Here is a 12,902-nt window from a genome sequence, read left to right as displayed (position 1 = left end):
CAGCAGCGACCGGACATGGAAGCAGACACGGTCTAGCTAATGGCCGTATTTCCCTGTCAGTTGCTGCCAGCACCCCACCACCCCACCACCCCACCTCAGCACCCCAGTGCCCAAGACAGCCCACACACTGGCTAGGACAAGGCAGAACACAATAAATACCGATTTGCACAAGGAAACAGAACCTCGTCCCAAATGTTATTCGCCTAGTCTAGCCAGGTGGCAGCAGAACAAACTAAATGACTTCCATATGCCCAGCAAATAGTTGGGTTTTCTTTTCTTGTAACTTATTCTCAAGCTACATATACATATAAATAAAAATATTGAAGAGTTTGGAATATCGAAATGAAAAGACTTTGTGATAGGCGAATTTTAGTTAAAGGATTGAATAAAAACAAACCTGATTTCCCATTGAAAATGGGTTCAGACTAACGAAATTTTAAAATGACAATGAAAATTTAATAAGAAATTTATTCATTTTTTTTGTTTATATATATTATACTGTATTATACATATATATATTGGATTATAATATAAACAAAATTTCTAATAATTAGTAAAAATATTTAAATATATTATGAAGCATATTTTTTATTTTGTAATCAATAATTACACAGCACAATGCTAAAACACATTGAGTTGGAAACTGTGATTCGATTTTACATAAACTCTATCTAAAATACATGTAATGAAAAGGGAATATCCTCATGCTTTTAAAAAAGATTTCAAGTACTAGATTTTCCATAAAGAGAGTAGACTTAGTTATTAATGTGTAAATAGGTGAATATATGGATGGATCTCATTGGAGCTCAGACCATTAGGGTATTTATAATTATTGTTAATACACCTGCTAATTTTTTAGTATAAGACAGATTACAAATAAAGGGGGGGGTGTTTTAATTTGCTTATAATTAGCATTTCTCGATATTCTATATATCATATAAATTAGCACTACATAAGGAGGCCGTATTCTCCAGTCCGATGGCCAGTCGAGTCTGTTTAATCGGAATTTCGACTTAATTACTTTACTTTACTTTACTTTAGTTTATTTATTATTTATTCAGTATTATAAACTAATTATGTTATTTCTTCGAACATCAATTTTTTTCTATCCCAGATCTATAGTAATATACAATATATTCAGCAAACAATTTAAACTATGTAAATTATAATTATTATAGGCTGCTGAGCAGAGCTATCGATGTTTGGCTTAGAATTTTAATTGAAGAACGGTAGTTGACACAATAGGTAGAAAGTAGTGAGAGTCTTGAATGTATTGTAAAAATGGATGTATAGTTTATATTATAGAGATTAACATATTCTGATGAGATGGTATTCGTGCCATTGCTCTCTATTCTGCACTGACTTCTGTCGTTCTCACAGCGCATCGGCTTGATAGAGCTCAGCAGTTCAGTAATATCTCAAATTTGGGGAGTGCTCTATGCTGAGTTGGCCTTATAAGTTACTACGAGTACTGATCCACTGTTTACGCATTTCTGTCTATCGTATCATGTTAATATTACAGGCTCATCGATAGCTTCAACCATTAAGAGAACCACAGAGCGGCATAAGTCAAAAGAGAAGTCGGTACATTGTGCTAGCTTTGACTATATGAAATGTTATGCTTAGTCTTTAGTTGAAATTTTGGAAACATATCGATTTGGTCATCGCCACGCAGCATTTAAGAAAACTCTTATTGATCTACCCAGCACTAATAAAATAATGATATACTAGCAATTAATTATTTGGCTATCCTATTTACTGGTTATTGTAATTAATAAATATATTAGAGGATAGTCGATTTATCGTATTCAATATAAACTAATAAATAAAGTGATTATACATATATATAAGATATTTAGAAACTTGTATTTACTTCAGTTCAAACCCAAACGAAAAATCTCACTTCTTCAACAAAAGCATATAGGAGATGCAATTTTTATATATAGCACCAAAACTCAAAGGAAATGGTAATTTAGAACCAGAACTTAGATGTGATCATCTTCTCTTTCTTCATGTATGAACCCGTCTAGCCATGGAAATTATAGCAAGGTATAGCTATCGAAATTTGATATACAACAACTGCTCAGGCAGATCGATAACTTTTTTCCTTGCCTTAAGTGATATCGATAAGAATTTAGGTCAAGCTAAAATTACCTCGACATACCTTGAATTCAATTGGAGTTGCTTTTATTTGGTTCTCTTCTATTAAATATCACGACAGAATTTCACTTTTTTTTTTTGCCAATTATAGCGTACTCCATGAAATATTAAGGCCCATTATCGGGATAATTTACAGAAATCCCATGGCTAGGCACAATTTGCAGCTTTATTCAATTTCTTATGAATAAATAAGATTAATTGGTGAAAATAGCTGAAAATTGCTTGGCATAGCGTTGGGCAGCACAGAGGCTATCCAATAACACGTGTGCCAATATCGGAGCACCACGTGGCCCTGGCCTCAGCCGCAGGCTGCACTCGATGCATTTGCCCCAACACACACACACACACACATACACAGTGGCACGTGCCAAATCGCGGAGTGTCCGTGAACCACGTTTAATAGAAACTCCAATTACTGGAGCAATTGCAATTGCATTGCTATTTTCATATTGCAATCGGCATCCGCAGAACAGGTGTTCGAGTGGGGCTGAAATCTGATAGCTGACTCTGGGTAGACGAGTTCGAATCAAGAAAGGTAACTTGTAGCTGTATTTGTGTATGTATATACATATGTGTGTGTATGTTTTGATATAGACAAAAATATTCGAAAGTGTTACAAACAGTTGACGGTAAGGGTATTTCCCAGTCAGCCAATTTTCACTCTCATTTAGTTGTCTACTATCTTACTTTATAAACGAGATTTCAGTCCATAATTGTTTTAGAAAATTTTGTGTAACACACAGAGGGAAACATGACAAAGCCTTTTAAGTATATATATACTTGAATAGCTCGACGAGCTATGTCACTATAATCATATTTGCCTGCCTTTCTTTTCTAATAAACCAAAAAAGTCAGAGTCTTAAATTTGGAAGTTTCTATTCCTGTACCAGAGGCAGTACGAGGTTATCCATTTCTCCAGAGTAAAGCTCAGACCATCTCATGAAGGCGAGGTGAAGGCGTGCCTAGTATGCGTGGTAATAGAATTTCAGTATGATTGAAATAGCATGATATCTTTTAATCAAACAAATCCAATAAAAGTTGTTTTGATATAAGATATTTTTGTCATTGACTTTCAGTCACAGCTCAGAGCAATATATATACAGTTGAGTCTCGATAATTTGTACCCAGTTTAATTAAAAATCGCGATAAATCGAAAATAATAATTCTTTCCTTTTGAATACAATACCTTCGCGATAATTCTCGATAATCTGATTTTCTGTGATCCAAATAAGAAAACTGTTCCCCTTGCCATTTCGAGTTATCGGATCTTGGCTATATATATGTATAATATTTAAGTACTATTATCTATAAAGCACATTCCAATAGATGCAGCGCAAGGGCAGCAGTCAAATTATGGCTGGTAATTGATGTTATGAGGCTGACATGCATTTTAACTAAACGTGGGCTAATCGCAGCTACTTAGTAGCATATTTAAAATTACTTTCACTTAGTGGGCTGCCCCAGGCGCACGGCTCAGGGGTCGTGCCACAAATACAGCGAAAGACTAGCTTCATTTGCTGTTGGCGCTTCGCCCTGGAAAGTAGGCAACAGTTTTTGTGTTCATTTATTTTCTGGTAAGGCACTGGCCAATGCAAGCAAACGGCAAACAAATTAATTTATGAATTAATATGCGCAGTCATTCATCAAATTATCGCCCAGACCCGCCGCACCGTCGCATTGCCGAACCACCCAGTAAAATATGGCTTGGCCCAAAAGCGAGCTGGCTCTATGTGTGTGTGTGCTTCTTGACCTGACTCGACTTCAGTGCATAGATTCGGGCAGTCGGTGGGCGTGGCAGTGGCAGCGGTGGATGGTGCGATGTGGTGCTTTAAGGCCGCAGTGCAGGTTGACACTTGCACATAAATTCTTTATTAGTGTTATAAATTAATCAAGCCAACTGCTGCCTCGCTCTCTCTCTCTCTCTCCCTCTTGCCATCTCTCTGTCTCCGTCATTTTTTATACTCTGTTTCTTTCGCTCTTTTGGGTTTATTTATTTTTTGCTGCCGTCTTGTTATGTGTTATTTTCACTCTCAGTCTGCACACACACACGTACATGAGTGCGTGTGTGTGTGTGTGTTGGGTTACATTTTTTTTTATTTATTTTTTTTTTTGCTTGTCAGCCATTTAATATTTATGATGTGTGTAAACAGATACGCAATGAATGTTGAATGAATGTTGAATTTTATCGATTGCGACGCTCAAATGCAGCCAAAAACTAATGCAGAAATAAAATGAGGATAAACAAGCCTGATAATAATAACATTAATAACATGCTTTACAGACTTCTTTCGATCGGGCTTTAAAAAGCACGAGTCGTCTACGTAATGGAATGGCAACAACATAGCGGGAGAGAGACAACGATAGCTGAGAAGTTGTTCTGCTATTTAATTTAATTTATACAGGAAGTCTAATTACAATTACAGTAGAGTCCCGCTATATTGACGCCGGTTAGAGCGTCCGTACACACGTCCGATAAACGACGGTGCCTTGATGCTACGGTACTTTGTATATTAATATTATTAAGAAGTAGAATTTGTGTCTGTAATATGCATTATATAATAATAATATCGTATAAAACGTATACAATTTTTTTCGACAGGCACCAAATTCAATGCTTTTTATACCTATTCACCAAAATGAAATGAGTATATTAGTTTTGTGCAATGTCCGTCTTGCTGTGCGTCCGTCGGTTTGTTGGAATGCAGTTTGAATTGTTTTTGTCGCATATAATCGCACTATAAATTGCCAAGTTTTTACCGATCCGCCCACCAGGGGCGTGTCCAAATGCATTTTCCAGTATCTCAAATAATATACTAGTTGACGTGCTAGAGAGTTGAAATTTTCAATATATTGTCGAGTTGACAGTCCAAAATCAATCAAATGTGGCGGATATACAATTTGTACGCCCAGTGGGGGCGTGGTAAATCAAGAAAAGCTGTATTTTCAAGAGCTATAGAGCTAGAAACTCAATATTAAAATTACTCTTGCCATCCTCTATTGACTTTTACTGTATAAATAATATATTTGTACCACTTGGGGGCGTGGCAAATCGGAAAATGAATCTGACAGCCGTCAATGAGTATTCTGCAGTCGGTAACGCCTTAGTTATTTGTTTCGCCAATATCTTTTTCGCTCTGTAAAAATAAATTCCCATGAGATAATATGCACTTGCCTCGAAATACCATATGATGTGATCTGATTCAGCCACTCTCTATCTGCTTAATCCTAGCGTAACGTTGTCTTTTCATGAGTCTCTTTAGAAGTTAGCAAACCTAACAGGGGCGTGATTTATGGAAGTAGGCTGGCAACGCTGGTACACTTGTGTCTTGTATTTGGCCAACAAATTTCTGCACAAGACACGATGTGTGAGCAGGGGAAAATGTATAAGTCGAAGAATATCCAAAACATGTCCTAGTCCAAAATTAACTAAACACCAAATCGGTTAGTCGAAAATTTAATATGAATATTATGTATTTATAATAGAATTTTTTTTTATTATGAAACGTAATGTCATATGAATTCACGAATTTAAGATGTTCTTGATACGATTAAAAAACAAATTATTATTATTATATTGAATATCACTGCAGAGGTATTTTACACTTCATTTTACTAAAAGATTCGAGTAGTAGACCTTTAGCACATACATATACATATGTATATATATACCATACATACTTGACTTTAATGCCATCGATAGAAGCAGCTCAATTCGAAAAGACAAAGCTGAGACGAGAGCAGCAGATTTGTTTAGACAAATTAAATAGCATTAAATAAGTATTAAATCCTTATAACAAGTGTGAAATGCTTTATGTTTTGCTGTTTAAATTATTAGATACAGTAGTATCCGGTTATACCGCTTCCGCTTATAGCGTCCGTACGGCTATTGCGACGAAAATTCTGGTCCCTAAACAAACTTATATGAGCAAACTTGTATATGGTTATAGCGTCTTCCTTTGAGCATCGTTATAATCTGATTCTACTGTATATTATTATTGATTCTAATCTTATCTTAGTCATAAACCTTTGATGCTGTTTACCTAATGGGTAGCATCAGACTTTTTAAGACTTTTTTTATCTGTCAGTATCTGTATGTTTCGAAATTGGTCAAAAATCTTGATTACTCTTCCTACTTGTTAATATATTAATTCAAATATGTTTATATATAGTTCGATAGTTGACAATAGATATTCTATATACTATACATGTATATCTGCCTAGTACAATAAAAGTAAGATAAGAAATCATCGAGCTTTCTGTGTAAATGTGGTACCTAAGCAAATACATAATGCAAATAATTACACATTATATATTGCTTATAGAATCTATTCCAGAAGAGATGATAGTCCATTAATCGGTGTCTTCTATCGATTTCCAGTCAAGAGGATGTTCAGTTGGCTTTAAAACATCCAACTGGAAGCTAATTGGACTTAAAGTCTTCCACTAATTCTAGTTGTAGTTCTAGACATAAAACGGGGTCAAGTACTCTTTGTAGTAATTAACAAAACTTTCCTCTACAGGGTATCCAGGTGCTGTGGTGTATCTCCTGTTTTTCTGTCGGCCCGTTAACCATTTTTGATTGGTTTGTGGTGCGTTTAATTGGCACATTTGTTGCGGCCATTTAATGCAGTTTATGAATATTTAAATCAAATTAACGGCACAGCAGGCCATCTATTTAGCGCGCTTGGCTAACACACGGCACGCGGGCGTGGGGAGTGGGTAGTGGGGAGTGGGGGCACGAAGTGGGGGTTGCGTTGTCCAGCCATTTGTCCGCTTGTCCATTTGTCGCTGACAAATGTCCATTAAATGGACTGCAAGGCGTTAAGTGTTTGCTGTAACCAGCCAAAGAGCGCATTTTCGATAGCTCGCACTCCAACTGTCGCTCTCTATCTCTCTCTCACACACACTCTGTGTATATATATTTGTGCTTAATGCGCTCCAAGCCAGCCAAGGGTAGCGCATAAATCCTATAAATCCGGCGCTTTGATCATTCGCCTTTTGCCATACGCTTTTTGCCGCTGCTGCGTCTCAAAGCCGAAAAGTGGCCCAAACTAGGGGTGGGGGGTGGGTTGGATGGGTTTTACAGCTGGGCTGGGCTGGGTTGTGCAATGGTCGGGCAGTGGGTGGGGGTGGTGATGCTTGTGTGTTAAATCCGCTAAGCAAATGTAGTTGTCATTCCCTTTAAGAAGGCGACGCGTTCGTTGTTTTTATTTACAGTAAGTGTTTTTAAAGTGCCCCGTGCCAGATTAAAATGCACCTCGACTCAGCGGCGTGGGCATTGGGGTTGACAGCACCAGCACCAGCAGCAGCAGCAGCAGCAGCAGCAGCAGCAGCAGGTGAAAGCTGACTACCCCAACCCTCATTAACTGGCAATCAACTTTTTCAGTTTTTCTGTTTTTCTGTTTTTATTTTTGCCTTTTTTTATTTGGACTCGCGATTTGCACAAGTTTCTGTCTGCTTTTCTCATTAATGTATGCATGCTTCCCTCTCTCTCTCTCTCACACACTTTTTATTTGTCACCCAACAATGGTTAATAAATATTTAATGTAAATAAATTACAAAACGCTTTTCAAGGTTACGACCGGCCTCTGCAACCGCTGCCATTAGCGAAGCAACGACAAGCTTAAAGCAAAAAAAAAAAAAAAAAAAAAAAAAAAAAAAAAAACAAGAAAAAAACCTCATAAATCTATTTACTAAACCCTCCAGCACCAACAAGCAACCGCAGCGAGTGACATTTATGCAATAATTAAGACAAATATTTGTCAGCATTTTATTATTTTATTTAGTCACACACATACACAAAATGATGGTTAATGTGACAAGTAGTAAGCTTTTGCTTCATATATACCCTGCAATCAAAAGAACAGCAAAGAAAGGACCTGCTCTGGGCCAGGACTATGAAATCTATAGTACTTAACAATATATATTAAACAGAAGGAATTTCTTTGATCAAAATTAATTATAAGTCAGGCGTAGCTCGTTCGTTCCGCTTGTACGATAGAGTTACCTTTGAAATTATAGAGTTCAATCCAAATAGTTTTCTTAAAAATTTGCATATTTTGTAGAAACAAAATTTGAATTAATATTCCATAAAGACTTATGAAATAAAGGTGTATATACAATATACATATATTCATGTCTATATTTAACTGCCAACAGTTGACAGAGGGTATCTCCGCGTCGTGCACACTCACACTGTAGCACACTTTTACTTATGATTATGCATTTTTTATAGTTTAATTTTTTTCACGTTGAATTTGCTTTTCCGTTTCCGCTTTGCCACTTTTCAATATGTTTATGTGTACACACATACGCACACATACACATGTGAATGCGTTTGTGTGTGTACTGTCTGTGCACAACGTATTTATAAATAAACATGTCTGAGCCGAGAGCCGAGTAATAGCCGTAATGTCTGCATTCAATTTATATAGACATATATACATATGTGTATGTATATACATACTCAAAGCACCGACTATTAAAGAGACTAGACCAGACAAAAAAAAAAATAGCAAAAGTATTTCTCATTTATTTTTAATACATTTTTCTGGTCTAGTCTCTTTATGCAGAATAATCAGAAGAACAAAATTTTATTTCCACCAGAAATATTAATTAGAATTTAAATATGATCTGGGAACTATGGATTTCTTTTCTATTATTAAATCACTTGATCCGATCCAGCTAGAGGGAGTTAGCCTGGCGCAGCCGTCACCAGTTAAGTATATCAGCGTTACTTTGGACCTTTGGGCCAGATCTGAGGAACTGCTGCCAAATCAAATTATGAACGTATGCGACTATTGCAGAACCGGGTACTTTGGTAGAGATCTAGCTTTGAAGAGCAGATCTGAATAACAGATTGGAAGGCAGACAACCAGATACACAGCGAAAGATTGCTGAGACACCGCAGCTAACTCGAATAAAGACCACCCCCTGCCCCAACTTTAAGGTGACTTAAGCTCCAAGGTTTGCCAGTACGATTGCACTGCTCCATTAAAATTTCTCATGCTGCGTTATGGGGATTTGCTCTAAAAAAATTACCTATTCATGTGTACTAAATTATGATGTACAGGCTCTAGACTTAGACTTGACGTAATACTGGACAGACGCATGACATTCAGAAGGCATGTAACGTCACTGCAGCAGTCATTTAGAATTAAATTATTTAAATTGTCTTGAAAGCCTGCAGCGCGTTACAATTTCTGCTTGAAGAGGACTATAATCTATAAGATTACCCTTGCTTCTGGCCTGTTCTATGCCATCCACGTATTGCTGCATAGATGTACTTAAAGGTACTCGACAATGAGAAAGATCACGGGGGCTACTTCGTACATGAGAGCCAGAAATGTAGAACTAGATCTCAATGATTCCATATGGTAGACAAAATCCAAGAGGTGGCCAAAACCTACCTAGAGAGATTCAATTATCATCCAAAAAGTTTGCAGCTCAAGCTCCCCGAGCACCCGCACGAATTCTAGGAAAAGACTCGGATTCCACCAGACTCAAGACCTGCTGGATCGTGTCTTGAGCTCAACAATTTAAATATATTTATGATTCCATAAGATTTATCCGTATTACTGACTGTTTTTAGCTTATATATATATTATATATATATATATTATATATATATTTAATCAACTTCTGTTTAGTTTAAGTTGCCTGAAACATAGAAGAACCTTATCCTATACATAAATATTTCATTATACCACAACATAGATTCCTAGCTTTTTCGGTTTCAAGCTGTAAACACATAATATAAATGTATTAATAATACTTAACTATTCTTAATGTTTAATATATTTTGGAAACTAATACGGATTTAATTTTGAGTAACGTTTCGAATAGTAATATTCGTCAATTTATTATATGATATGCTTGACTGTTCTGGTAGACGATATCTGATCTTAGTAGTAGTAGTAGTAGATGTAGAGAACCATCAAAATATATAGATAAGAGCATAATAAGCATTTAATGTTTGCATTTGCTGGTTCTGAATTCTTAGATGGGAATTGTCTAGCAGCCAAGGCTTTGCTTGTGTTTCGTACAAATTGTAAGCCAAATAGTTTTAAAGGTTTTAAAGTCTTTGCTAACAAATCAATCTATATAATAAGATACAATACATAAGAGAGCATACTATCATATATAGTAAAAGATAAATTACTCTCAATTGCATAGAGCTCTGCGAATTCCAAATGGTCAGCACCGACGGCAAATGAAGATTTTTTTAAATTCTTAGTCAAATATATTATTTATAGGCTCAAAGAAGGTAAAGCTTTTATATTAAATAGAAACTTAGAAGAGATTGCAATGCCTTTGGCACAGTAGAACAGCTAAAGCGGGTATTCAAATCGAGATATAAAAGATATAGTTTCGGTTCGCTGGATACTTACAGATGGATTTGGCATGCAGCGTCGCATTTGCTCCGAACTTCGATAGGATGGACTGTAGCGTCCTGGAAAACAACTGGGCGCTGACATTTTCATTTTATCCGTCGTCGAGTACATCGACATTGTCATGCAGCCGCCGACGAAATCCTCCTCCAGCTTGAACGCCCTTGAGGCGTCAAAAGTCGTTGGCGAGTAAATTTTGAAGCACTTACTTTGACAACTTTAAAGACTGTCCTGCAATGCAGGACGCCAACAATATCTATATATATATATATAGATATATATAGGTATATATATATATATATATATATATGTGTGTATATATATATATATATATACAAATGGGTTGAAAGCAACCAAACGCTTTCAACCAAAAATGTTGACTTTTTGGCAATTCAACTTTTTTTCTCTCTCTCTCTCTCTCTCTCTTTCTCTATATCAATTTCTTTGTAGAGATTTATTATTGATATTTTGCTTAGAACTTGAACAATTTTCCACTGTTTGGTTTTGCACTGATTTGTGGTTTAGTTTAGCGTGAGCCGCGCGACAAAACTGTTAAAAAATAGCACAAGAAAAAAAAATGTTATTATTTGGGTTTTGGTTATTGCCGTCGCCAAATGCCAGTGGCTAAATCAGTTGGCCGCCTTTGCTGCTGCTGCTGCTGGAGCCGGAGGGGAGCGCGGGCAACAACAATAACATCAACATCAACAATTATCAATTAGGAAATTGCCTGCATACTGACTCTAATTGAGCGTAATTTGTTGGCCGATAACCGATGACCGATGACCGGTAAGCGGGAACGTAAACGTTAACGAGCAACGACAACACGACACGACGCTACGTTTGGGTCTGAGTTAAGCGATGGCTACGTAAGCACTGTTTACCGTTGCAACGTAAGCAAGTCGAAGCGATGCGAAGCTCAAACGAAAGCCGAGCCAACACACGCGAGCTCTGAGCTTTCGCGCCTGAACCTGAGCCTGAGCGTGAGCGTGAGCGTGAGTCTGAGCTGCAGCTAAAACCACGCTTAAAGCTCAAAGTGTTGCTGTTTTCTTCCGTTATTTCCTTTGTATTTCTCTTTCGCTTTGCTCAAGCGGTGCGCGTGTTTTGTTTGTGTTTGCTGTTTGCTGTTTGGTGTTTGGCTTTGGGTCGCCTTTGCTTGGCCGTCGCTCGCACAGCTGTTCGCTGATGCCAGCCTGCCTGCTTGCCTGCCTGCCTGCCTGTCTGTCTGTCTGTCTGTGTGTCTGTGTGTGGGTGTGTGTGTATGTGGTGTGTCGGTCGATCGGTCGGTTGCTCGCTCGGTCGCAGCGCTCAACTATTGTCGAAACTGAAAACGAAACGCAAGCGAACAGATTTCACAACTAGACAAGCGCGCGTGGTGTTGTGATAAAGAATTCTATGATGAGTTTCGCTAACTTCTGAGTTTATTTTCAAATGGGGAGGACATGTTTTCATTATTCAGCAGCCGTGGGCGTGCCCGTTGCGGCCACCCCTACAAAATGGCAGGCAGGCCGCTTTATGTAATGCCAGCAGCGGCGCGCTGATTGGCCGCCCCAGCGCTGCCGACGTCGACGGCGACGGTTTCGTTCAGCTGGAATTGGACAGCGCCGCTGTGTCTGTATCTGGGCAGCAGCCAGCAAACTTGACGAAGCCAATGTGGCAACGGTGGCGACTCGGCCCAGCGCCTGCGCACTGGAATTCACCATCCAGTCGCACTCATGGAGCAGCAGCAGCAGCAGCAGTAGCAGTGGCAGCAACGCCTGCTACCTTCCCTCACTCGCTCTCTCTCTCTCTTTCTCTCTTTGTCTCTCTCAGGAGTACTGTCTCTTTCCGTTACAAGCTGTTGCTCTCTCGCTCGCCTACTGCTGTTCGTCTGCTTGTCCGGCATATGGCACAATTTTTTGGCAGGCGACGCGACAGGAGCGTTAACAAAAGGCACAAAACACGGCCAACACAGCTCGACAATGCCGCACAAAACGGGTACCAGCTCACAAGGGGGCTGGGGGCAGGACTAGAGCAAGCGGGCGATATTGAGTGAGAGAGAGAGCGTGTGTGTGTGTGTGTGTTGGGGCGGGTGTGGTTACGCCTAGCGCCCAGTTATTCATTGTATGGCGAATGCGACTGCTAAATGCATGCACATACAGGGTGCTCCGCACTGCAGCTTACCAGAAGCGGGTGCCGACTACGGAGATCTTCCTATTGGAATTCTTACTAAATTCGATTTTCACAGACCAAATTTTAGAATCTTTCATTTAAATTCTCTAAAAATCTTTTATATTTAAAATTACTCCTTGAATCAATTAAAAGTATTTATTATGAAATTTTTACTATAAAAAACAAAACAAAAACTTATATATT

The 12,902-nt window shown here is 38.2% G+C and overlaps 1 protein-coding gene across 4 annotated transcripts in view; it reads right to left on the bottom strand.

Annotated features, from left to right (window-relative positions):
- Window positions 1–10,781, bottom strand: part of LOC6583887 (inhibitory POU protein) — a 40,705-nt gene extending 29,924 nt beyond the window's left edge. For 2 of the 4 annotated variants that reach the window (XM_044009945.1, XM_044009947.1), the window contains exon 1: window positions 10,551–10,777. In XM_044009945.1, coding sequence (XP_043865880.1) covers window positions 10,551–10,676 — 126 coding nt within the window. In that variant the 5' untranslated portion in view covers window positions 10,677–10,777. Of the gene's footprint in view, window positions 1–10,550 lie in introns of all 4 variants that reach the window. The other 2 variants (XM_044009943.1, XM_044009950.1) reach the window with 2 other exon arrangements.
- Window positions 10,782–12,902: the final 2,121 nt, after the last annotated feature.

Source organism: Drosophila mojavensis, unplaced genomic scaffold (genome assembly GCF_018153725.1).
Source record: "Drosophila mojavensis isolate 15081-1352.22 unplaced genomic scaffold, ASM1815372v1 contig_136, whole genome shotgun sequence".
Lineage (NCBI taxonomy): Eukaryota > Metazoa > Arthropoda > Insecta > Diptera > Drosophilidae > Drosophila > Drosophila mojavensis.
Note: the sequence above shows the minus strand (reverse complement) of the source record. Positions and strands in the feature narration are given on the sequence as shown.